Genomic DNA, 26,008 nt, shown 5'->3' on the forward strand with positions numbered 1-26,008 from the left:
CCACCAACACGTCTTCCTATGAGGAAGCAGTCCCTGGGGAATCTGTGGTGGGCTCTCCCATTTCTGGGGCTGAGGTTGCTGAGGTAGTTAAAAAGCTCCTCAGTGGCAAGGCCCCGGGGGTGGATGAGATCCGCCCGGAATTCCTTAAGGCTCTGGATGCTGTGGGGCTGTCTTGGTTGACAAGACTCTGCAGCCTCGCGTGGACATTGGGGGCGGTACCTCTGGATTGGCAGACCGGAGGGTGTGTTCCAACTATCGTGGGATCACACTCCTCAGCCTTCCCGGTAAGGTATATTCAGGTGTACTGGAGAGGAGGCTACGCCGGATAGTCGAACCTCAAATTCAGGAGGAACAGTGTGGTTTTCGTCCTGGTCGTGGAACTGTGGAACAGCTCTATACTCTCGGCAGGGTCCTTGAGGGTGCATGGGAGTTTGCCCAACCAGTCTACATGTGCTTTGTGGACTTGGAGAAGGCATTCGACCGTGTCCCTCGGGAAGTCCTGTGGAGAGTGATCAGAGAGTATGGGGTATCGGACTGTCTGATTGTGGTGGTCGGCTCCCTGTCCGATCAGTGTCAGAGCTTGGTTCGCATTGCCGGCAGTAAGTCGGACGTTTCCAGTGAGGGTTGGACTCCGCCAAGGCTGCCCTTTGTCACCGATTCTGTTCATAACTTTTATGGACAGAATTTCTAGGCGCCGTCAAGGCGTTGAGGGGATCTGGTTTGGTGGCTGCAGGATTAGGTCTCTGCTTTTTGCAGATGATGTGGTCCTGATAGCTTCATCTGGCCAGGATCTTCAGCTCTCACTGGATCGGTTCGCAGCCGAGTGTGAAGCGACTGGGATGAGAATCAGCACCTCCAAGTCCGAGTCCATGGTTCTCTCCCGGAAAAGGGTGGAATGCCATGTCCAGGTTGGGGAGGAGACCCTGCCCCAAGTGGAGGAGTTCAAGTACCTAGGAGTGAGTGAGGGAAGAGTGGATCGTGAGATCGACAGGCCGATCGGTGCGGCGTCTTCAGTAATGCGGACGCTGTATCGATCCGTTGTGGTGAAGAAGGAGCTGAGCCGGAAGGCAAAGCTCTCAATTTACCGGTCGATCTACGTTCCCATCCTCACCTATGGTCATGAGCTTTGGGTTATGACCGAAAGGACAAGATCACGGGTACAAGCGGCCGAAATGAGTTTCCACCGCCGGGTGGCGAGGCTCTCCCTTAGAGATAGGGTAAGAAGCTCTGCCATCCGGAGGGAGCTCAAAGTAAAGCCGCTGCTCCTCCACATCGAGAGGAGCCAGATGAGGTGGTTCGGCAATCTGGTCAGAATGCCACCCGAACGCCTCCCTTAGGAGGTGTTTAGGGCACGTCCGACTGGTAGGAGGCCACGGGGAAGACCCAGGACACATTGGGAAGACTATGTCTCCCGGCTGGCCTGGGAACGCCTCGGGATCCCCCGGGAGGAGCTGGACGAAGTGGAGTCTGCTGCCCCCGCGACCCGACCTCGGATAAGCGGAAGAAGATGGATGGATGGGTTGAGTAAAATTACGATTTTTATTATAATACTGCCAAAATTCTACGTTTTTCTTGTGGAACTGTGACTTTGTTCTTGTGAAATTCCAACTCATTTTTCACAACCAGCTTTTTTATATTTGCATAGTATGTATATATTATTAATGTTGTAAATACAAATCTTTATATATCTGGAAAGGGTGGTCCTAAAGAGGTAGGCATTTTTCGGAGGTCTCAAGAAGGTAACAAATTCAATGAATGTGTCTCTCTCTGTGTGTGTGTGTGTGTGTGTGTGTGTGTGTGTGTGTGTGTGTGTGTGTGTGTGTGTGTGTGTGTGTGTGTGCACTCACAGCTGTCCTCTTCCTCCGAGATGATCTTGACCACGTAGCAGGCATAGATGAACCCCACCAACTGGAGGAGACAGGAAGCAGACATTAGTGAGACGTTGTTGTGGAATGAAGAGCATATTGTGTCAACGCACACCAAAGCTTTGTTGAGTTAGTGTTACACAAAATTGTTTTTTTTTGTTGCTTTTTCACAAAAAGCACTCATGTGGTCTCTTGTTTGGACGCCGAGACTAGAACACCTTTGCTCTCTAATCTCTCCTCTCATTGGCTGCTCCTTGGCAACCAGGAGGAGGTAGCACATTGGGGCGAAGATGCAGGAAAGGGCGGTCGATAAAAAGTTGGCCTTTTAAAACCTCAAAAAAGGAGGACAGATAGAAGACGTTGGCAGAAGAATTAAAGTGTAACACCGAAAAGGCTTACTGTTTGTTTCTGCAATGAGGCTTTAGTTACGACCTTGTTTTGGTATTCATTGATGTTCGTTTATTTCAAGGTCTACACCTCATTTACTTGGAAATATGTTCCTCACTCCTTCCTCGCCTCTGTTGCCATCTTGCTCGCCCCCAACTAATATGCACCGACAACTATATTAGTGATTTTACTGCATCGGCAATAATTACTTTGCTTACAAACTAGCATTAAGGAAAACTAACTAACACAACCACACACACACTAGGTGTGGTGAAATGATCCTCTGCATTAGACCCATCCCCTTGTTCCACCCCCTGGGAGGTGAGGGGAGCAGTGAGCAGCAGCGGTGGCCGCGCTCGGGAATCATTTTGGTGATATAAACCCCAATTCCAACTATCAGTGGTACTTTAACTTTAACTTAACTAAAACTAACCATAACCATAATACTAACATACTGGTCTATCATACCTCTAACAATTACCTGCCCCAAAACATACCATAACACTGTCACTAACTAACCCTAATACTAAATAACGCTAACTAACACTAACAAACATGAACTAACCCTACCTCTAACTACACCTAATTAGCCCCAACAATAACTAACCCTTGCTCACAGTTAACAATACTAACTACCAGTAACCATAACTAAAACAACACAAAGTAACATAAGACAAACCAACCATAACACTAACTTATCCCAGCTCTGACTAACACTAACTAACCCTAGCTTTAAAAAACTAACTCAATCACTAATCAAAGCTCTAACTAAGCAGGTAAATGAATAAATAACTAAATAAATGAATGCTCCTGAACTTCAAATTGAGCCAAAAAGCAGTACTATTTGGGGTGTAACAGTAAATGTATATTCACAATATGTTTTTGTATATTATAATCATAAAATAAGTAATTATTATATACAGGACTAAACTAATTTGCTTTGTCAGCTATAACAGTGGACCGATTGGTACCGGGCCGCGCAAAAAAAAAAAAAAAAAAAAAAAAAAAAAAAATTTATTATTATTATTTTTTTAAATTAAATCAACATAAAAAACACAATATATACATATTGTGTATGTCACTATAGATCAATACAGTCTGCAGGGATACAGTCTGTAAGCACACGTGATTGTATTTCTTTATGAAAAAAAAAAATCCCCCCACCCCGTGGGACAAATTTTCAAGCGTTGACCGGTCCCCAGCTACAAAAAGGTTGGGGACCACTGAGCTATAACACAAGATGTTTAGTTTGAGATAGTTGAGCATATATTGAATTACATTAAATTGTTTTAGCAGTTTTATTGAACACAATCTATCAAATTGTTCCCCATTCTTATTTTAATGTTAGTATTTGTTTTAATGTTTGATTCAGTTTACACATTATTAAAGCAGTTCACACAAAAGTTAAGTAATTTTATGTTTTGGATTTTGTTTCTTTACTGCACCCAAAATATACTGAAATGTGAAGACGAATCCACACAATAGGAAACACTAATTTAAGCTTCCTTCTGCTTCTTACTTACAGATCAAGAAAAGAGAAAGAACAGCGAAATGTATAGACTCTGCTGTGCTAATTTCATATTTGTTGAATAAACAAGAATATTATAGTCTTAACAGTCTTTTGTTTGCTTTGTCTAATAACATTTTACGTTTGCAACCAATCAGAGTCTTATTCGAGCTAAACCATTTCTATTTCACTTTGTCTTATAATCATTTTTAATCATTATTTACTGCTTTTACTAGCTAACTTACTGCTTTTACTAGTTAAATTACTGCTTTTACTAGTTAAATTACAGCTTTCAGTAGTTATTTACTGCTTTTCCTAGATAAATTACTGCTTTACCTAGTTAAATGACTGCTTTTACTAGCTAAGGTACTGCTTTTACAAGCTAAACTACTGCTTTTATGAGCTAAATTACTACTTTTAAGAAACTGTTCAAACTCAAAGTGTTTACAAATTACAAGGAAGATGAATACTGATAAACATCTTGAACCTTATTGATGAATGACATTCTATCACATATTCAGTAAATTATGTGGACCATACAGCAATTTAACTATCTATTCTATTTCAACTCTGCTTTTTCCTACTCCTTTTCAGACATGTTAGAATGTGAAAGTGTAACATGTGACGTCAACATTGTAACTGTACACATGTTCCAAACACATCACAATAATAATTATTTTCTTTTCATTACTCTTTTTGTTGTTTTGTTTTTTTTCTGTCCTTTTCGGTTATTAAACATGTTTGAAATAAATACAATTTACTGGTTTTAGTACTTAAATACGTGTATGATTTACTGGCTTGAGTAGTTACATTTTTATCATTATTAAGTGGTTTAAGTATTTAAATGACTTTATTAATTACTGGTTTTAGTGGTTAAATTAATGTAGTATTTGCTGGTTTTAGTCTGTAAATAAGTTTGTTATTTGCTGGTTAAAGTAGTTAAATGAGGATTAAATAAACATCAAAGAATGATTTTGCTAACCCAGAACACAAAAGAGCGTCTGGGCTGAAGCATTGATTAGCGCCAAATAAACAAATGTAATCGTGTGAATGAGATACGTTGGTGACAGCACTGTTTATCAGCAGCAAAAGGACGTGTGGGATTAACGATAAGGCATTGAGGATGTTGGCAGTGGGAAAAAAAAGTATGATTATCAGGCGCAAACAGACGACATCATCTGATTCTAAACACACTTATCAACGTCTACAAGCAGGAAACGGGATGGAATCAATTAGGAGTTTAAATATTGTCATCATCTTCACAGATGATGACTTGGCTTTTACCGGGATTATAGAATTTGAGGGGGCGGGGGGCACTGTTTCTTTCTTAAGCAGGAGGAAAAAGCAGCATCACTTTGCTAAATTTGTGTCTTATTGGGTAACCAACCTAAAGGTGGCTTTTAGACCTTTCTAAAAGGTGTCCTGTCTTATTTTGTTGGTTAAACATGTTCATATAGTGAAGGTAGACATATTCAATATACCGTATTTTTCGGAGTATAAGTCGCACTGGCCGAATATGCATAATAAAGAAGGAAAAAAACATATATAAGTCGCATTTTTTGGGGAAATGTATTTGATAAAACCCAACACTAAGAATATACATTTGAAAGGCAATTTAAAATAAATAAAGAATAGTGAACAACAGGCTGAATAAGTGCACGTTATATGACGCATAAATAACCAACTGAGAACGTGCCTGGTATGTTAACGTAACATATTATGGTAAGAGTCATTCAAATAACTATAACATATAGAACATGCTATACGTTTACCAAACAATCTGTCACTCCTAATCGCTAAATCCCATGAAATCTTATACGTCTAGTCTCTTACGTGAATGAGCTAAATAATATTATTTGATATTTTACGGTAATGTGTTAATAATTTCACACATAAGTCGCTCCTGAGTATAAGTCGCACCCCCGGCCAAACTATGAAAAAAACCTGCAATTTATAGTCCGAAAAATACGGTAATTAATTGAAAAAACATTGCCTACATCTTAACTTTGTGTTAGAGGTGCCAAAGCAAAACCAAACCTTAAATTCTAACGCTTGTGTGCATTAAGTCTTCACATTCATTTGTAGAATAGGCACGCAGATAAAAAAAGGAAGTGCGGGCAGCAAATAATCCTTAGACCACACGTTGGACACGTCTATACAGCAATTACGTTTCTATCAACTTTTACTTTTTTAAATAAAAAAAAAATAAAAAAAATGTATACTGTATATATTCATTCATTTATTTTGTTCTTTTTCTAAATATATAATATTTTGTACGGTGCAAGGTATAAATGTCTGTAAGTGTTGTAAAAAATATTATATCAAAAATCCTGAAAGCAATTTTGAAAAAAAACCTAAAAACTTTGAGCATATGTTAGCCTGCTAATATTAGCATGTAGCTTAAAAATGTGAACCCATGGGTGTTGAAACAGCTAAAAATTTCACTTTGAAAGACAGAAATTTTTTTTTAATGATTAAATTATTTTATAGTACATTTTTATACATTAGTATTATACATTTATTTAAAAAATTGTCGGCAGAAAAGTATATAAAAAAGAGGAACCTGTTTTCTGTCTTGAAGTCTATGTGAGGATTTTTAACCAAAGTTCTTCAAGTAATAAATCTACAAACCCTGTTTCCATATGAGTTGGGAAATTGTGTTAAATGTAAATATAAACGGAATACAATGATTTGCAAATAATTTTTAACCCATATTCAGTTGAATATGCTACAAAGACAACATACCATATTTCCTTGAATTGCCGCCGGGAATATAGTATTCGCCTGCCTAGAATTACAGCCGAGTCAAACTCGTTTCGCAAAATAATTAGCGCATGCTTGGCACTTCCGCCAGGTCAAATATGAGTCATTAAATGACTCCCGCCTACTGGTGGTAGAGGGCGCTAGTGATCTTTCTTGCGACTACCAGTACTGCAGAAGACCAGTACTGCAGAAGAAGACAACAAGCAGCAAGCATGAGCAGCGATCGTTTGCCTGCACTTTTACCATGGAGGATTATATATATAAAATAAAACAGTTTTCTAAACTGGACTTTCAATCGAAGCAGGAGGTAATAATTAAAGCAATATCTCCAGAGACTTTTAAAACTGAAGAAAGATAAGGAAGACTGCCTTTGATCAGAAACAGCTGCACATGGACACCATTTATAAGTAAAGGTAAGACCATAATAAGGTTTTTTTTTTTATTAAATGTGCTTTTCATGATAAGGTAAGCGCCGGAGTGAGAAGAGGTTTTAAAATATTTAGCGCATGCTTGCCCATCCCGCATGCTTTTGGTAAGCGCAGGAGTGAGAAGAGGTTTTAAATTAATTAGCGCCCCTGCAGCTATTCAAGGAAATACTGTATTTGATGTTCAAACTGATAAACTTTTTTTTGTTGTTGCAAATAATCATTAACTTTGATGCCAGCAACACGTGACAAAGAAGTTGGGAAAGGTGGCAATAAATACTGATAAAGTTGAGGAATGCTCATCAAACACTTATTTGGAACATCCCACAGGTGAACAGGCAAATTGGGAACAGGTGGGTGCCATGATTGGGTTTAAAAGTAGATTCCATGAAATGCTCAGTCATTCACAAACAAGGATGGGGCGAGGGTCACCACTTTGTCAACAAATGCGTGAGCAAATTGTTGAACAGTTTAAGAAAAACTTTTCTCAACCAGCTATTGCAAGGAATTTAGGGATTTCACCATCTACGGTCCGTAATACATCATCAAAGGGTTCAGAGAATCTGGAGAAATCACTGCACGTAAGCAGCTAAGCCCGTGACCTTCGATCCCTCAGGCTGTACTGCATCAACAAGTAAATGATAAATGATAAATGGGTTATACTTGTATAGCGCTTTTCTACCGTTAATGTACTCAAAGCGCTTTGACAGTATTTCCACATTTACCCATTCACTCACAGATTCACACACTGATGGCGGGAGCTGCCATGCAAGGCGCTAACCAGCAGCCATCAGGAGCAAGGGTGAAGTGTCTTGCCCAAGGACACAACGGACGTGACTAGGATGGTAGAAGGTGGGGATTGAACCCCAGTAAGCAGCAACCCTTCGATTGCTGGCACGGCCACTCTAACAACTTCGCCACGCCGCCCCATCAGTGTGTAAAGGATATCACCACATGGGCTCAGGAACACTTCAGAAACCCACTGTCAGTAACTACAGTTGGTCGCTACATCTGTAAGTGCAAGTTAAAACTCTCCTATGCAAGGCGAAAACCGTTTATCAACAACACCCAGAAACGCCGTCGGCTTCGCTGGGCCTGAGCTCATCTAAGATGGACTGATACAAAGTGGAAAATTGTTCTGTGGTCTGACGAGTCCACATTTCAAATTATTTTTGGAAACTGTAGACGTCGTGTCCTCCGGACCAAAGAGGAAAAGAACCATCCGGATTGTTTTAGGCGCAAAGTTGAAAAGCCAGCATCTGTGATGGTATGGGGCTGTATTAGTGCCCAAGGCATTGGTAACTTACACATCTGTGAAGGCGCCATTAATGCTGAAAGGTACATACAGGTTTTGCAGCAACATATGTTGCCATCCAAGCAACTTTACCATGGACGCCCCCGCTTATTTCAGCAAGACAATGCCAAGCCACGTGTTACATCAATGTGGCTTCATAGTAAAAGAGTGCGGGTACTAGACTGGCCTGCCTGTAGTCCAGACCTGTCTCCCATTGAAAATGTGTGGCGCATTATGAAGCCTAAAATACCACAACAGAGACCCCCGGACTGTTGAACAACTTAAGCTGTACATCAAGCAAGAATTGGAAAGAATTCCACCTGAGAAGCTTAAAACATTTGTCTCCTCAGTTCCCAAACATTTACTGAGTGTTGTTAAAAGGAAAGGCCATGTAACAGAGTGGTGAACATGCCCTTTCCCAACTACTTTGGCAGCCATTAAATTCTAAGTTAATTATTATTTGCAAAAAAAAAAAAAAAGTTTATGAGTTTGAACATCAAATATCTTGTCTTTGTAGTGCATTCAATTGAATATGGGTTGAAAAGGATTTGCAAGTCATGTGTTCCGTTTATATTTACATCTAACACAATTTCCCAACTCATATGGAAACGGGGTTTGTACATCAAGAACAAGCAACCTCTTTACCAAATTTTACAGAATCTAGACATACTGTACATAATACATGTCCTTCATTTGTCACACCGCGGTGAGGAGAGTCTTGTCTTGGTTTTTTCTGTCTTGTGATTTGCATGTATTATTTTGAAAAAGCATCTCCTCTTGTTTCAGATCACGGGCCCTTCCTCTTGTGTCACCAGTCTGATGTCATCCCTGACCCTTGATTGTTTCCACCTGTTTCCCATTACCCTCATGTTCCATATAAGCCCATCCCTCCCCTTGTTCTGTGCCAGATTGTCTCGATCCTTCGTGCCTGTCTTGCATCCTAGTTCATGTTCTTGTCTTGCCTCGTCCCACGACCACGTATGTTTATCCAGCGTTTTTCAAGCTGTAATTTTGAGTTAACCTTTTCCTCCCTTAGAGCGACCTTTGTTATTTAACCTTTTTCAACCGCAGTGGTGAGTTATGATTTTTCTTTAATTATTTCCTTCCACAAAGTTTGAGTGATTTTTGTTTATATAAATGTTAGAATAATTGTGAGAGTAGTAAGTTTTGATAGTCCTTTATTTCTTCCTCCGTTTGGAGCGCTTTTTGTTAAAGTTTTTTATAGCAGATTCGTTGCTAGTTATATTTGTCTTATTTTTGTCTATTCCTCCGTTGGAGTGATTTTTGGTTCTTTCCCTTTTTGGAAACGTTTTTTGATATAGTAGAACCTCATAGTGATTGTATATTTTCTGCTCTGGAGGTTAAGAGTTATTTTCAAAATAAAAGCCTTATTCAGAACCTCCCCTCTCTGCATCTGAGTCCCTTCATTCGCCCAAGCCTGACATCATTGAACAATATTGCAGTCTAAAACAACACATTTGTCAATATAAATAAAGTAACAAATAATTATACTGTAGTTGCATATTACTTACACATACAAAGTCTCCAAGGCAGAAGCGTATTAAAAGTATCCAGTAACAAACGTGTCCATACCATTCAACTTACTGCATCATAAGCTTAACGGACGGCGTGGCGAAGTTGGTAGAGTGGCCGTGCCAGCAATCGGAGGGTTGCTGGTTACTGGGGTTCAATCCCCACCTTCTACCATCCTAGTCACGTCCGTTGTGTCCTTGGGCAAGACACTTCACCCTTGCTCCTGATGGCTGCTGGTTAGCGCCTTGCATGGCAGCTCCCACCATCAGTGTGTGAATGTGTGTGTGAATGGGTGAATGTGGAAATACTGTCAAAGCGCTTTGAGTACCTTGAAGGTAGAAAAGCGCTATACAAGTATAACCCATTTATCATTTATTTATCATTATCACAACATGATTTACTGTGACCACTAGGTCTAGCCAGAAAAACAACTTCAACTTAAAGGGGAACTGCACTTTTTTTTTGGAATTTTGCCTATCGTTCACAATCATTATGAAAAACAGGATGACGGATTTTTTATTTTTTTTAATGCATTCCTAACTCGTAAATAAATGTAAAAAAAAGTCAGTTTACAGCGTAGCCAATGGGAGGTACTCTATTCTGGCCATAAAACCTGATAACTAACCATTCAAAAAGTGCTACCAATACTCGATTTACATTTTGTGATTTGAATATTAACTAAGTATTAGTAATATTGTTATTATAAGCGCTAACGCATTCAAACTATTTATAGCGGCACTGTGATCACTAGCTTGTGTCCCTATGTTTACACCATCGAGTGGTAAGCAGTTTCATCGATTGCCTGCTTGTGAAACTTTATTGTAGATCATAAATCATGCCTCTCACCTGGATAGTTAAAAGACAAGGAGGTATTCTGACAAGTTGGTGAACTTTGGCAGTCAATTTGGATCCGGTAATGGCGAGAACGACACTAATGGACGCTTGGTTCCACCCCCCTTTTCTTCCCGAGGATTATGAGATTTTGAACATCCTAACATCCTAATAACAGCAGACATTGTACAGGAAGTGATGTTTTATTTGTTTGTGGTTTCTCATGAAATCTGCAGTGAGAAGAAATCAGTCATGAAGAAAAAATAAAATAATGCGCTGCGTATGCTTAAAATGATCAAAATAAGTAAATATTAAATGTTATTAATATTGCGCCCATTACTACATTATATATATACTTACATCATGTATATAAAACCTTAATGGAGGTGTTTGGATGTTTTTAAGGGCTTTTATAGGCAAATTTGCGCGACTCCTGTAGGCTCTATTGTAAGCAGACTTTTGATCACATGTATTTAAAGTTTGGAATGCATAAACAAAACAAAAACATATGTGTTCTTGTCTTACATAAGGGTTAGGCAACATTGCAAAAGAAGCACAGTTCCCCTTTAAAGACAGCACAAGTCCATTCCAGACGGTTGATAGTCTAAGTTGATAATAGGTTAGTGTTTTTCATACCTACCATTCTTCTCGGACTAACTTCACTTGATCAAATCAAAACTTCTATTGTTCCACATTACAAAATAATAAAAGTATGTATGACTCCTGCTGATATTGTATGGGATCAAACCAATATTGGTATTATATCAAAAGTAAACAAGTTGTATATTTATGTTTTCCAAATGTTTAAATGTGTTTTTATATAAATGTGTGTATGTATGACAAACGTTCTTGACTATGTATTATTTTATCCAAATGTGCTGATGAAGGATAAAAGCAAATATGAAACAGTTGATTAGCATAAAGCAAGATAAAGTGTAATATTGCTGCTGCTTGTCAATATTTTACTTTTCTGTTTCTTCACAATACAAGCACACCCCCCCTCTTATGTGTCAACAGGATATTATGTTAGCATGCAGCAACAGCAAGATGGAATATTAACAGGATATTAATGTGCATTGCAGCAAGAGTTCTATGTGCAGCAAAAGTCATTTTCAGGGGTGATGAGGCTGCAGAGAGCAGAACCTACGCTGCTGACTCAGCAAAGCACCAAACCCCTGCGGGCCCAAACAACATTCAAATTCGGGGCTTGACGACATCGTGTGCACAAATGAGACGTCGTTTTGTGCACGATAGCATGTTACGTACTTATCTGCAAGTATGTCATGACCAAAACAAACATGGCTGACCACATGTTTGCGTCTCTAAGGCTTCCTTAGCAAAATGACATTACTGTGTTCCTCATATATTTCATTATTTGTTCACCGCAGGAGGAGAGATCCAGACACGCAGGGAAGCTCCACAAGCATTCCCACTATCGTGAAAGGTGAGGTGTGGAAGCGTTCAGTTCAGTTCAGTTTAGTTTCAGTTTATTTCGAACATGCATACGATACAATGTAATGCATCACATATTTCATTACAGCACGTCCGAAAAGGAGGAGGAAGAAGTAGAGCTTATTTAATCCTACCTCTTTTCATACCATAGCAATTTTATCCAATTTCCTTGTTCTCTGTAACAGAACAGTGAATACATCAATAATAAATCAATAATATACCATAGTAAGTGAACAAATATTAAATACATAAATAATCATTATCTCAAAAGAAAAAAGAAAAAGAAAAAAAGAGTTCAAGATGTTCATAATTCTTGTTCTGTGTACTTTGTGAACACTTGTAGTTTGAACAGTCTCTTAAACTGAATCATATTGGTGCTTTGTTTGATTTCTTTGGTTAATCCATTCCATAATTTAATTCCACATACAGATATGCTAAAGGTTTTAAGTGTTGTACGAGCATACAAATGTTTTAAATTAGATTTTCCTCTAAGGTTATATTCCTCCTCTTTTGTTGAGAAGAATTGTTGTACATTCTTGGGTAGCAGGTTATAGTTTGCTTTGTACAGGCTTTTAGCTGTTTGCAAATGCACCAAGTCATTGAATTTCAATATTTTTGATTCAATAAATAAAGAGTTTGTATGTTCTCTATATCCAACATTATGTATTATTCTAATTGATCTTTTTTGTAACGCCGTTAATGAATGAAGTGCACATTTGTTTCCCCATATTTCTACACAATAACTCAGATATGGTAACACTAGTGAGCAGTAAAGAATAAGAAGTGATTTTTGATCTAGAACATGTTTTGCTTTTTTCATTATTGACGTGTTTCTTGCTACTTTATGTTGTATATTTTTACATGAGATTTCCAGTTCATTTTATCATATATTATTACACCCAAAAATGTGTTTTCTATTACCCTTTCAATATCTACTCCATCTATTTGTATTTGTGTTTGACTTTCTCTTATACTGTTACCAAATAGCATTATTTTAGTTTTACTGAGATTCAAAGATAGTCTGTTTGTGTCAAAAGGCAACTACACAAGCATTTGACAAGTTGAAATCATGACTAGCGTTAGTGCTAACGAGACAAAACTGAAGTATGATGTCAAAACCGTGCCAAAATCCAGTCTCTGCGCGCTTGTGCAGGCTCTGTTTGCGAACAGTTTGCCGGTAAGTGCACTCCAATTGGCTCTGACCAGGAGACAGCAGGCGTTCAAAGTGACCAATCAGAAAGGAGGGGAGTTGCTGGGCCGTGTATTCAATGCCGCCTAAGTTCAAAAAGGTGGAACGCCCCATGTGTACAGAAACAGAGAAACACAGTCAAAAACGTATTCTGTACACTTCCACACCTCACCTTTCACGGCGGTGGTAAAGCACACTCTGCATGTCTTGATCTCTTCTCCCATGGCCAATACTTGGCCTTTTTTCAACGTTTTTATTTGATTAGCGACCTGCACCTGGGGATAGGTTGATTGGCAACACTAAATTGGCCCTAGTGTGTGAATGTGAGTGTGAATGTTGTCTGTCTATCTGTGTTGGCCCTGCGATGAGGTGGCGACTTGTCCAGGGTGTACCCCGCCTTCCGCCCAATGCAGCTGAGATAGGCTCCAGCGACCCCCCGCAACCCCGAAAGGGATAAGCGGTAGGAAATGGATGAATGGATGGAAAAATAACACGAGAAAAACTTCCCGTTGCGCCGAATCCATTGGCACTGATTGTGGCAGATTTCTGACGCCATATTGTAGACACTCTGACCTCGCTTGCTGAGACTTTTAACTTCCCTGTAAAAATATGAAAAACAGGTGTGTCCAACGTGCGGCCGGGGCCCATTTGAGGACCATGTTGTAATTTTTTAACATGTTCGTGCAACTGTAACGGAGAGGCGGCGGTGATACGCAGATTGTTCTTCCACGGTATGCTGCAGGAACTCCGGAGGCAGCGTGCAGGTAGGAAATTATTTATTACATTAAATAATTTAAAAAAAATACAAAAACGAACAAAACAAAAGGAGAGCGTGCACAGGGAATGCCTATAGCACGGGCAGCTAACGGGATAGCTACACAGGGAAACTAAGGTGGAACTTAGCGCAAGAAACACAAGGAATACACGTGACAGTTGCATGAGAGCAAACAAAAGCACCAGAACGAGTGAGGCGAAAAGGCAGGACTAAATAGCTCTCTGATTAGTGCCTAGGAACAGGTGAGCATCCTGAACACTATCAGAGGCAGGTGACACTGATAAATAACTATGGCAACTAAAGAGACACAAAACAGGGGTGCTGAAACAGAACTAAGCCAACAAGTGACATACAACGTAAACAAACTATGATCCGGGCAACGGATCGTAACAGAAACATTGTAGAAAAACAATAAACAGGAAAAAACAACCAAAACCGAAAAGGCATATTACAACATGAAAAAAAGCTAAAATGTTAATACTAAAAAGTAGAGATGTCCGATAATGGCTTTTTTGCCGATATCCGATATTCCGATATTGTCCAACTCCTAATTACTGATTCAGATATCAACCGATACCGGTACATACAGTCGTGGAATTAACACATTATTATGCCTAATTTTGTTGTGATGCCCCGCTGGATGCATTAAACAATGTAACAAGGTTTTCCAAAATAAATCAACTCAAGTTATGGAAAAAATGCCAACATGGCACTGCCATATTTATTATTGAAGTCACAAAGTGCATTATTTTTTTTAACATGCCTCAAAACAGCAGCTTGGAATTTGGGACATGCTCTCCCTGAGAGAGCATGAGGAGGTTGAGGTGAGCGGGGTTGGGGGGGCGTAGTTTAGGTGGAGGGGGTAGGGGGTAGCGGGGGGTATATTGTAGCGTCCTGGAAGAGTTAGTGCTGCAAGGGGTTCTGGGTATTTGTTCTGTTGTGTTCATGTTGTGTTACGGTGCGGATGTTCTCCCGAAATGTGTTTGTCATTCTTGTTTGGTGTGGGTTCACAGTGTGGCGCATATTTGTAACAGTGTTAAAGTTGTTTATACGACTACCCTCAGTGTGACCTGTATGGCTGTTGACCAAGTATGCCTTGCATTCACATGTGTGTGTGAAAAGCCGTAGATATTATGTGATTGGGCCGGCACGCAAAGGTAGTGTGTTTATGGTTTATTGGCGCTCTGTACTTCTCCCTACGTCAGTGTACCACTCCGTACAGCGGTGTTTTAAAAAGTCATACATTTTACTTACTGAAACCGATACCGATAATTTCCGATATTACATTTTAAAGCATTTATCGGCCGATAATATCGGACTGCCGATATTATCGGACATCTCTACTAAGAAGTAATAATATGACAAAGATTTGTCTTTAAATAAATGCATAACTTTATTAGACATTCCATACTGTATGGTGCATGAAGTCACTTCAGTTTGACCAAACAATGCTTGACTTTTTGCTCCACAAATTCTCCATTGAGCAGGCCTCACTTCTCAAATTTGATGGGAAAAAAATAAAGCACAGCAGAAGTCCAGCATACCAAACTACAATACAGGTCCTTTAGCAAGTCCACGCATAGAACGGACGCTATTAGGATCTCTGACAGCGTTTCCAGCAATTTAAGCCGTCCGGCGAAGCCTTCAGGATCGAGTAGAGACAGAGAGAGTGTGAGAGAGAGAGAGAGAGAGAGAGAGAGAGAGAGAGAGAGAGAGAGAGAGAGAGAGAGAGAGAGAGAGAGAGAGAGAGAGAGGCATGACAGCTTTTCCGCACAGCAATTACGTGCAGATAGTGGTACAGCTGTGTGGCGGCTTGGCGCTCAGCCAAGCTATAAGTATCACTGTAATCTGCAGCGACGGTGGAGCCCAGGATGCAGATGCACCTGCTTACCCAGACTGCTTCTGCCCGTTTAATCCTGAAGTGTCCACATGTACTTGAATGTTTGGTGTGCACAAGGACGCCAGGAGGAAGACGGTGATGAAGGGGGGGGGGGGGGGGGGGGGGGGGGGCAACGGGAAATCGTTTTGGCACAGATTAAACAAGAGGTAAAGAAGTCTTTCAAGGTCCACTATTATGCCAAAGTACTTTTTTAGATGTTCAAAGAATAAAAAGTGTTATGAACATCAAATATATCATCTTCTCTTTGTTTGATACACTTCTGACAGAAGAGGCGTTCATACACTTGATTTCCGAAGAAATGTCTTCCTCTGGCTTTGCTACGCATCTTAAACATGCAGCCAGGCCAACAATCCGTCAGTCAGTTACAGACGGGGAAGTATGATGATATTGTTTTTCAAGTCATATGCTAACCTAGCATGATGTTAAACTGTATTGTTAGCATATGGCTCACATAGCTATGCTAATGTTGCTAACCTAACATTACGTTAAAATGTATGTTAGTATGTGGCAACATAGCTAAGCTAATGTTGCTAACCTAACATAATGTTAAAATGTAATGTTAGCATGTGGCAACATAGCTTAGCTAATGTTGCTAACCTAGCATGATGTTAAAATGTAATGTAGGCATGTGACTCAAATAACTCTGCTAATGTTGCTAACCTAGCATAATGTTAGCATGTGGCTCACATAGTTATGCTAATATTGCTACCCTAGCAAGATGTTAAATGTAATGTTAGCATATGGCTCACATAGCTAAGCTAATGTTGCTAAACTAGCAGGATGTTAAATGTAATGTTAGCATATGGCTCACATAGCTAAGCTAATGTTGCTAAACTAGCAGGATGTTAAATGTAATGTTAGCATATGGCTCACATAGCTAAGCTAATGTTGCTAAACTAGCAGGATGTTAAATGTAATGTTAGCATATGGCTCACATAGCTAAGCTAATGTTGCTAAACTAGCAGGATGTTAAAATGTAATGTAAGCATGTGGCTCACATAGCTATGCTAATGTTGCTAACCTAGTATAATGTTAAAATGTAATATTAGCATGTGGCTCACATAGCTGAGCTAATGTTAACCTAGGATGATGTTAAAATGTAATGTAAGCATGTTGCTCACATTGAAATGTTAGCATGTGGCTCACATAGCTATGCTAATGATGCTAACCTGGCATAATGTTAGCATGTGGCTCACATAGCTATGCTAATGATGCTAACCTAGCATAATGTTAAAATGTAATGTTAGCATATGGCTCACATAGCTATGCTAATGATGCTAACCTAGCATAATGTTAAAATGTAATGTTAGCATGTGGCTCATATCTACTTATGTCGCTGTATGATTATAATACAGTAGACGTATGTTTCCTAACATCAGTGATCTTTAATGTTAAAGGTTCCAATTGTGTTTATTTACAAGCTGGCAACATTTTGTGTTTTCGAAGTGCTCTGAACTGAACACTTGTGTCGTACTTTGTTTCGCCTCACTTTCATGGCTGTGGTTCAAACTCAGACATTTTGAAGCTAATTTAATAGGGACGTAATGGTATTGTAGATACTATGGTGTTGCGATTTCCAAATCATCACAATAATGCCGTGTCGTCTGATGATGAGATACAAAAACTTAGTGAGCGTGGAACGCGGTAAAAGGGAGAAAGAAGAGAAGAAAGCATGCGAGAGACTGTGATCGGTGTAGATAAGAGGAATTTTTTTCTATGGACATTTCCTGGACATTTCATCGAAATCCATCCATAACATTTTGAGTTATACTGCTAACAAACAGACAAACAAAGCTTGGCGAAATAGAACCTCTGGTGGAAGTATGCGTACTAAAGCGCTATCTTTATCTCGAGCGTTTCCAAGGCAACAATGCAGGTCCCAAAGCGTCGATGGGAGAGCGGACTCTGCACACCGTGGGAATAATGACAAGCTACTTGATAAAACCATCAACCAGAAAAGATATGTGAAGCCAGCTAAGCTAAACATACATTTTTGAGGTGTTTACATTATAAAAAAAATTAATTGTCAGATATTTGCTTGAAACAGTGGATGCTTCTGCACAATTATTTCCACTTAAAAGTACATGTTTGTAGTAATAAATATGATTACAACATTTGAGTATTATGTTTTGTGTTCAATTACAGCAGTGGTTCTCAATTATTTTCTGATACGCTCCCCCCCAGGAAGAAGAAAATGTTTTGCATAATATTCTACAATAATATCCTTAATAATATCGTATTGTGAGATTTTGATATCGTTACATCCCTATTATTTAACAATAATATACACTATGTGCAATGATATGGTGCAGGCTTCTCTACAGGTCTTAAAATGCCAACTGGACTATTCATCAGTGAGTTAAAGACGTGAAGGTGATAAGTTTGATCGCGTCGGTTTTTCTTCAGTGAATCTAACATATAATGTTAGCATGTAGCTCACATAGCTATGCTAATGTTGTTACCTACAGTAGGACTACGTTAAAACATATAGCTCACATTGCTTAGCTAGTGTCGCTAACCTAAGAAGTTGGTCAAATGTAATGTTAGCATGAGCTTGTAGCTTACATAGCTTTGCTAATGTTGCTAACATGTGTGTCCTCCTGTCCCACTCTTTAATGTTACGCTGTTATATGTGATATATGTATGACATTACCAGCTCAGTGGCCTTGTGGTTTGAATGCCCACCCTGAGACTGGGAGGTCGCAAGTTCAAACCCCGGCCGAGTCATACCAAAGACTACAAAAAATGGACAAACAAGATTTGTGCTTGGCACTCAGCATCAAGGGTTGGAATTGGGGGTTAAATCACCAAATGATTCCCGAGCGTGGCGCACGCTGCTGCTTACTGCTCCCCTCACCTACCAGGGGGTGAACATGGGGATGGGTCAAATGCAGAGGACACATTTCACCACACCCAGTGTGTGTGACAATTGTTGGGACTTTAACTTTAACTTTAACATCTATTACGTTGTAATAGATGGGGCGGTATGGCGTAGTGGGTAACCTGAGGGTTGCAGGTTCGCCCCCCGCCTCTTGACATCCAAATCGCTGCCGTTGTGTCCTTGGGCAGGACACTTCACCCTTGCCCCCGGTGCCGCTCACACTGGTGAATGAATGATGAATGAATGATAGGTGGTGGTCGGAGGGGCCGTAGGCGCAAACTGGCAGCTTCGCTTCCGTCAGTCTACCCCAGGGCAGCTGTGGCTACAAATGTAGCTTACCTCCACCAGGTGTGAATGAATGATGGGTTCCCACTTCTCTGTGAGCGCTTTGAGTATCTAATAATAGAAAAGTGTGATATCAAATCTAATCCATTATTATTATTATTACAAGTGCAAAGTTACAGTGTTTATGTCAAAAGAGCTCATTAGCATTAAAGCTACACACACACTCTCTTGTCATAGACAAGCTACCTCACACCAAAGAAGTACTGTTGTAGTATTTGAAAAGTACTTACAGCCAGCAAGATCTGCAGCGAGGAGTGAGCCACCTCCACAAACTGAAAATCCATCAGGCAGCCCGATATCGATATGTAGCGGTGGTCCTCGGGAGCCCAGGAGGGAGGAGGGGTGACGGGGGTCACCCTGCACCCGGGCCCGTTCTCCATCCACCAGGACCGATGCATGGACAGGTTGAACGTCAGGACCAGGTCTGAGTCCTACAGAGAGGAAAGCCAGGTTAAACGCCCGCTCAGCAAGATGAGGGACTAAAAATCCATCAAAAGATGAAGACTCAGGATCATCAAGCGCATCAAACCACAAGGTGGCGCTGTTTAGACCGTTTGGTTAGAATGAGTATCTTTATCATTTATTAACTGATTTTGAGGTTATCAATCTTATAAGCTTATATGTAATAATACAGTAGTTGTACTGCTTTTTACGCCACACTTTTCGTAGGATTCGGTTTTCAACAGAAATTTTGCTGTGGTTTTTGTGTACTATCTCAATTACCGTACTGCCAAACATTGCGTGTACCAAACAGGGCCGTAACAAGAAATTGACCAATACCAAGGTAAAACATTGGTTATCCAAGAGGAACTTTGAAAGGCTGAACTCATGGTGTATCCCAGCACCATATAAATTATATTACCTTCAGCAGTGGTGTGCCGTCAGGGCCAGCAAAGCCTCCTCTGCTGGCCTAACATAACCATAAATCATGATCATAATTAAAGTAATAAAACAATAATAAATAAATAAATACAAGTAATTTTCAATTTACTTTACCTAAATATCTAAAAGTATTCATATTCTCTTCATGTCATATTATGCTCTGTCCAGTGCTCTTGTTTTTAGGTTAGAGTTTGTATCCAATCAGAATGTTGAGGCACGTCACTGCGTTGAGCCTCAACATGGATTGCGGACTCGGCTAACTGCTGGCCTGCTGTGCAGTGAGACCGTATTGCTATATGAACTATATTATACATTTCCATAGTTTAGTTAGCTGAGGTATATAATGTACAGTGTATTTTGTCAACAACTGTATGTGTGTAATGTTTTTCTTGTGCGGGGGGGTGGGGGTGGGGGGGGGGGATCCATGTTATATCAACTAAAGCCCACACTTAAACTTTCCACGTGCAAGATTGAATCTATTGTAACCTATTTTTATGGGCTTTCCTCTTTGTGATGTTAATTCCTGTTACACGCTGTTATACAGTATATGCCTTGCGCTCTTATTTTGAAGGCGCTAAGAGCGGAAGTGATGACACGTTGGAGTGGAGCGGAGGTTTTTGAAAGAAGGTAAATAAAGTGGTCCTCGTGTAAACTGGAGCCTCCGTGTTTATTATTTTGCAGTTTCATACAGTATATGCGACATTTATAAACCCTCGGTTACACTATTTAAAAAAGTTATTTAATAAGAAGCCAAAAAGTGCAAAAACAATAATGTTTGTTTTGGAGGAGTTGTGAATGACCGCAGGGACACAACATTAGGTACACCTGTAGACTGCAGCATGGATTTCATATTTCATTCATTCACAACTCCTCCAACACGAACATTATTGTTTTTTCACTTTTTGGCTTCTTATTAAATAACTTTTTTAAATAGATTAAATATTGCACGTGGAAAGTTTAAGTGTGGGCTTTAGTTGATATAACACTCCCGTCAGGGGGTGCATTCTACGACAGGGGTGCATTAATCCAGCACAACAGCGGGGCATGGACTTCATTTATAAGTAAAGGTAAGACCATAATAACGTTTTTTTTAATTAAATATGCTTTTTTGTGTGCTACAGTTTGTATGTGTAAAGTTAAAGTTAAGTTAAAGTACCAATGATTGTCACACACACACTAGGTGTGGTGAAATTTGTCCTCTGCATTTGACCCATCCCTTGATCACCCCCTGGGAGGTGAGGGGAGCAGTGGGCAGCAGCGGCGCCGCGCCCGGGAATAATTTTTGGTGATTTAACCCCCAATTCCAACCCTTGATGCTGAGTGCCAAGCAGGGAAGAATGCTGGTATGAGCTTTTAAACATAACCCGTTAACTGCTGCCAATCAAATGGTGAATAAGATACTCTTTAGGGTTCATATGTTTGTAAATTTGACTGTGATGAAGTCAGTGCCTCACCAGCCATGAACCTCACCGCACGTCACTGACGGGCACATACAGTTGATAGATAATTGCGATAGCCAATCAGATCACGAGTTGTTGTCAGTAAGGCTTTCTAGCTGGCCTACGGTTGAAAGTGATATTTACGCGTCCTGTGATTGGATACTCACTGGTTTGAGCCGCGGCGGTGCTATGCAGATCAGCAGATCCGCACCCCGGACCGTTAGCAGATGAATTCAATGCAAACGAACAGAACACATACAGTTGATAGACAGTTGGGATAGCCAATCAGATCACAAGTTGTTGACAGTAGCCTATCTTGGTAGCCTGACGTTAACGAGACTGTGATTAGATACTCACTTGTCACTCCAAAGTGGGTATTTTAATTGCTGATTGAGTTTTATATGCGCCACAAAATAACCTGTTTTGTACACTGTTGAGGTGATTCCATGCCCAGTAAATGTCTTTCTGTATAGTATTTCTCCAGCAATGGTCATGTGGTGACATAAATGATGGTATTTTGAGAGGTAATCATTGAAGTCGGCCATCACTGAAGGCCTAGGTGGGAAACGCACGGCCCGCCACTGACCTTCAGCAACACAATGAATTTCCAGAGTAACAAAAGCTTTAATTGAGCTATAACTATCTATCACTCATGTAACATCTCAGCATGATTTTGTGACAATCAACTTTTTAATATCGTGACGTTTAGCATATTAAGCAATTTTAACATCATTAAAACATACATTTAAAAAACATACAAAATTTTCCATTAGAACCAGGGTTCAAACTCAAGATCTGCTTTGCAATGCAAGTACGAATGACATCCGCTACGGAGCTACCGGAAGTGATGGGGGAAATGTTGCCTTCATATTTTAATCCGTGACAGAGCATGACGTGGCCAGGAATATGTTTGGGGTAAAATATCATATGAAGCGCCTTGTCACTCAATAATTTACATTTTAATGTGCTTCTTCAAGCAAAATGCCCCCCGCGTGTTCTGCATTTAGGGCGGGGCAGCACCTGACTGACACTTAGACAGAATTATACCGACCGCGTTTCACATCAATTTGATTCAGGTGAAAGCAACAATAGTTACATCAGCATGATTTAATGTTAACGTTATGTTGACAGCACATTTCGGATCGGATCAAGTGGACTTCTTTGCGTTACGTTGTTGGAGTTGTAGCGGACTACGCATGACCAAAGATCGTATAGTGAGAGACGATGATCTACGCATGGTGATGTACAGCGCACACAACGTTGTACACAAAGTACAAGTACAGTCAGTCATATCATCATCTTTTTGTCACCTACAAAAAGTACTGAGGACATGATCTCAGTGTTCTCAATGGTAGTTACGGCCATGGTACCAACTGCAAAATAATTCACCATGGGGCCAAAGACAATTGTGAGTGCCGGGAATTGAATAAAGACGGTGAGAAACACTATTGAATTCAAGAAAGAACTCATAGCAAAGTATGAAGGTACCCCTAGTCTTCTCTGCTCATCACCAACATTGTTCAACTAAGGTAAAAGTGATGTTAAATGTTCATTTATTATTTTTTATCATCATTATTTATTTTACATTTGTTTCTGCTTTCTGCTATCTTTATTCTCTTTTCAATGTGTTTTGGGTTCCTGTTTTTGGATTTACAGGTATATGATTTCTTATTGAAAAATTGTTTTGGTTTTTGTATGAAATAGAAAAGCAAGGTACGACTGTACATGGAACTATGATTCATATTGCCATTAAATAACTGCAATTCCCAAATGTATTAAGTGAAAGAGTAATTCAAAACACATAAACCAGTATTTTTCACAAGCGTTGATTCACGTATAAAATATTTTGTATATAAAATGCAGACAATATACACTATATTGCCAAAAGTATTTGGCCACCTGCCTTGACTCACATATAAACTTGAAGTGCCATCCCATTCCTAACCCATAGGGTTCAATATTTGACCATTTTTCCAAAAGCGCATTGGTGAGGTCACACACTGATGTTAGTCGAGAAGGCCTGGCTCTCAGTCTCCGTTCTACCACTTCGTGGGTGAGTTGCTGTTGTTCCGAAACTCTTTCATTTTCTTATAATAAAGCAGACAGTTGACTTTGGAATATTTAGGAGCGAGGAAATGTCACGACTGGATTTGCTGCACAGGTGGCATCCTATGACAGTTCCACGCTGGAAATCACTGAGCTCCTGAGAGAGGCCCATTCTTTCACAAATGTTTGTAGAAACAGTCTCCATGCCTACGTGCTTGATTTTATACACCTGTGGCCGGGCCAAGTGATTAGGACACCTGATTCCGATCATTTGGATGGGTGGCCAAATACTTATAGTGTATATACAGTATATGGTGGAAATTGCTGGGTTACATATGACGTCACGTCCGTTTTTCTTCTTTGCGGTTTAATTCACACGATGGTCAAGCAGCTTGAGCGTAACATTAAAACAAGTGAGAGTGAGTGTAGAGTTTGAACAGAAAATGCTGCATTGGTGTTCTGTTCTTGGGTGTTCCAGTCGTTCAAATAGAGCGATAGGAAAGAGCTTTCATGTAGCCCCGAAAGAAATGGTTCATAAAGGTAATAAAGTCAGGGAAAAAACGAAAGCACGTCGAAAGAAAAGCTCGCAAACATGTCACTATTATTACAAGAAATACAATCGGACCATGTCCATGTCTGCAGCGATCACTTTGTAAAATATTTGTTTGAACATTTGATTTGTTTGAGAAACTTTCTGTGATGCAATCGAGTTTATTCTGTACTATATTAGTAGTGTTGGAGAGCTGAACTAAAGAAAGCACAAAATATCGCATTAGTTTGTGTTATTTTGTGGTTGCTATGTCTAAATATAACTAAGAAGACCTGGTTGTGCAAATCAACTAACGTCTTGTTAAGTCCAATAAATAAATATTGTGATTGTTGGTTCAATCCACCGTATATTGTTGTTGATTTTTATAACAGAAACTAAAAGCTTTGTTGTTGTTGTGCAGGAAAAACAAGTGCTTTATTCGACACGAGTGACCACATTATAGTGCCATTGGTGATATTTGTTAGCACAAGAAAACATTCTTAATAGTATTAATAAACTGGATGAATAATTCTCCCGTAGACTCAACAGCATATACTGAATCTTAATATCGCTAGCAAAAATTGCTAAACAACAGGGACATCTAGCTAAATTATGAGACACAATATGAACTTCACATCATAAAAACAAGTGCAGACATGAATTGTAGATGACAGACTAATTTTCTATATTACATTTAGTCTGCCATAATCAAGGATTAGGTTAGAAAATAATTTAAAAAAAAGTTTTATTTACATTATATTAAATGCTTTATGATTTATGGTTGTCACTCCTGGTCTGTGCTTTAAGAAAAATACAATTATTAGTAAGTAATAAAAACAAAACTATGGATAAATGTACCCAAATAAGCCATGTAGCAGGTAAAATAAAACATTCGTTAAAGATAAAACACAAATTGTTGCAATTTGTTACAAAATAGACATTTCACTTGTAATAGTCGACTGCTAATTGGGCAGTTTTATCCATCCATCCCATCCATTTTCTACCGCTTATTCCCTTCGGGGTCGCGGGGGGCGCTGGAGCCTATCTCAGCTACAATCGGGCGGAAGGCGGAGTACACCCTGGACAAGTCGCCACCTCATCACAGGGCCAACACAGATAGACAGACAACATTCACACTCACATTCACACACTAGGGCCAATTTAGTGTTGCCAATCAACCTATCCCCAGGTGCATGTCTTTGGAGGTGGGAGGAAGCCGGAGTACCCGGAGGGAACCCACGCAGTTTTAAATCCGCTAATATTTGACATCAATCCAAGCAGCTGTGTGCGTCTATGTATCTACATGTTATGTATCTACATGTGCACAGCAGAGGAGCTGGTTAACTCATGAGAGTAGTGTATGTGTGTTTGTGAGAATGGCAACGTGTTGTCTGAGTGACGTCAGCGGAAGCGCTTCACTGCGCAGTAAAGTGATAAACGGGTCTGGTTGTGTCCTGCAAAACTAACAATAAAGCAACCAAATTGTCACAACTCCGCGGCCTCGTCATTCTGACCTGAAAGTGGAGCTTAACAGACCCACTGACGGGTAAAGTGAAGTGTGTTAACCTGACGAAAACATTGACCCTGAAGTTAAGTCTGTCCTGTGCTCCTCTCCTTCGGTCTGCACCTGAGCCGAATAGACCATAGGCTGAAACCCCTGAACAGGCTGGAAGTGCCTCTTGGTCGCGTGATTGCAACCCAGTAATTTGATAACTACTATAAAATGCAACCAATACATGTAGTACAAATATAATATATACTGTAGTAGTTTCAGTTCTTGTATAAGCAAGACAACTCATCTGGGTTGTCTTCATAATAAGTCAGCTGTGTCACATCCTTTCCAAAATGTTCATTTTCCAGCTAATGTTCCTCACTAACTATTTTTGTACTTTGCTTTTTCCTCTTCTTCTATTCTAGTGTAATGACTTAATGCCTCATTAGCGGTCAGCTCTGAGTAATGTCCTC

At 39.8% G+C, this 26,008-nt stretch overlaps 1 protein-coding gene across 3 annotated transcripts in view; it reads right to left on the reverse strand.

The window, feature by feature from the left end:
- The window catches only part of LOC133648349 (sodium/potassium-transporting ATPase subunit beta-1-interacting protein 2), a 215,877-nt gene that overhangs the window by 45,353 nt on the left and 144,516 nt on the right, over positions 1 to 26,008 (reverse strand). For all 3 annotated transcript variants that reach the window (XR_009825851.1, XM_062044350.1, XM_062044349.1), the window contains 2 exons: positions 19,378 to 19,578; positions 1,848 to 1,908 (listed from right to left, as the gene is read on the reverse strand). Coding sequence is in view for 2 of the 3 variants with exons in the window: in XM_062044350.1 (XP_061900334.1) it covers positions 1,848 to 1,908; positions 19,378 to 19,578 (262 nt within the window). In the remaining variant the exon portion in view is untranslated. The remainder of the gene's footprint in view (positions 1 to 1,847; positions 1,909 to 19,377; positions 19,579 to 26,008) is intronic.

Source organism: Entelurus aequoreus, linkage group LG04 (genome assembly GCF_033978785.1).
Source record: "Entelurus aequoreus isolate RoL-2023_Sb linkage group LG04, RoL_Eaeq_v1.1, whole genome shotgun sequence".
Lineage (NCBI taxonomy): Eukaryota > Metazoa > Chordata > Actinopteri > Syngnathiformes > Syngnathidae > Entelurus > Entelurus aequoreus.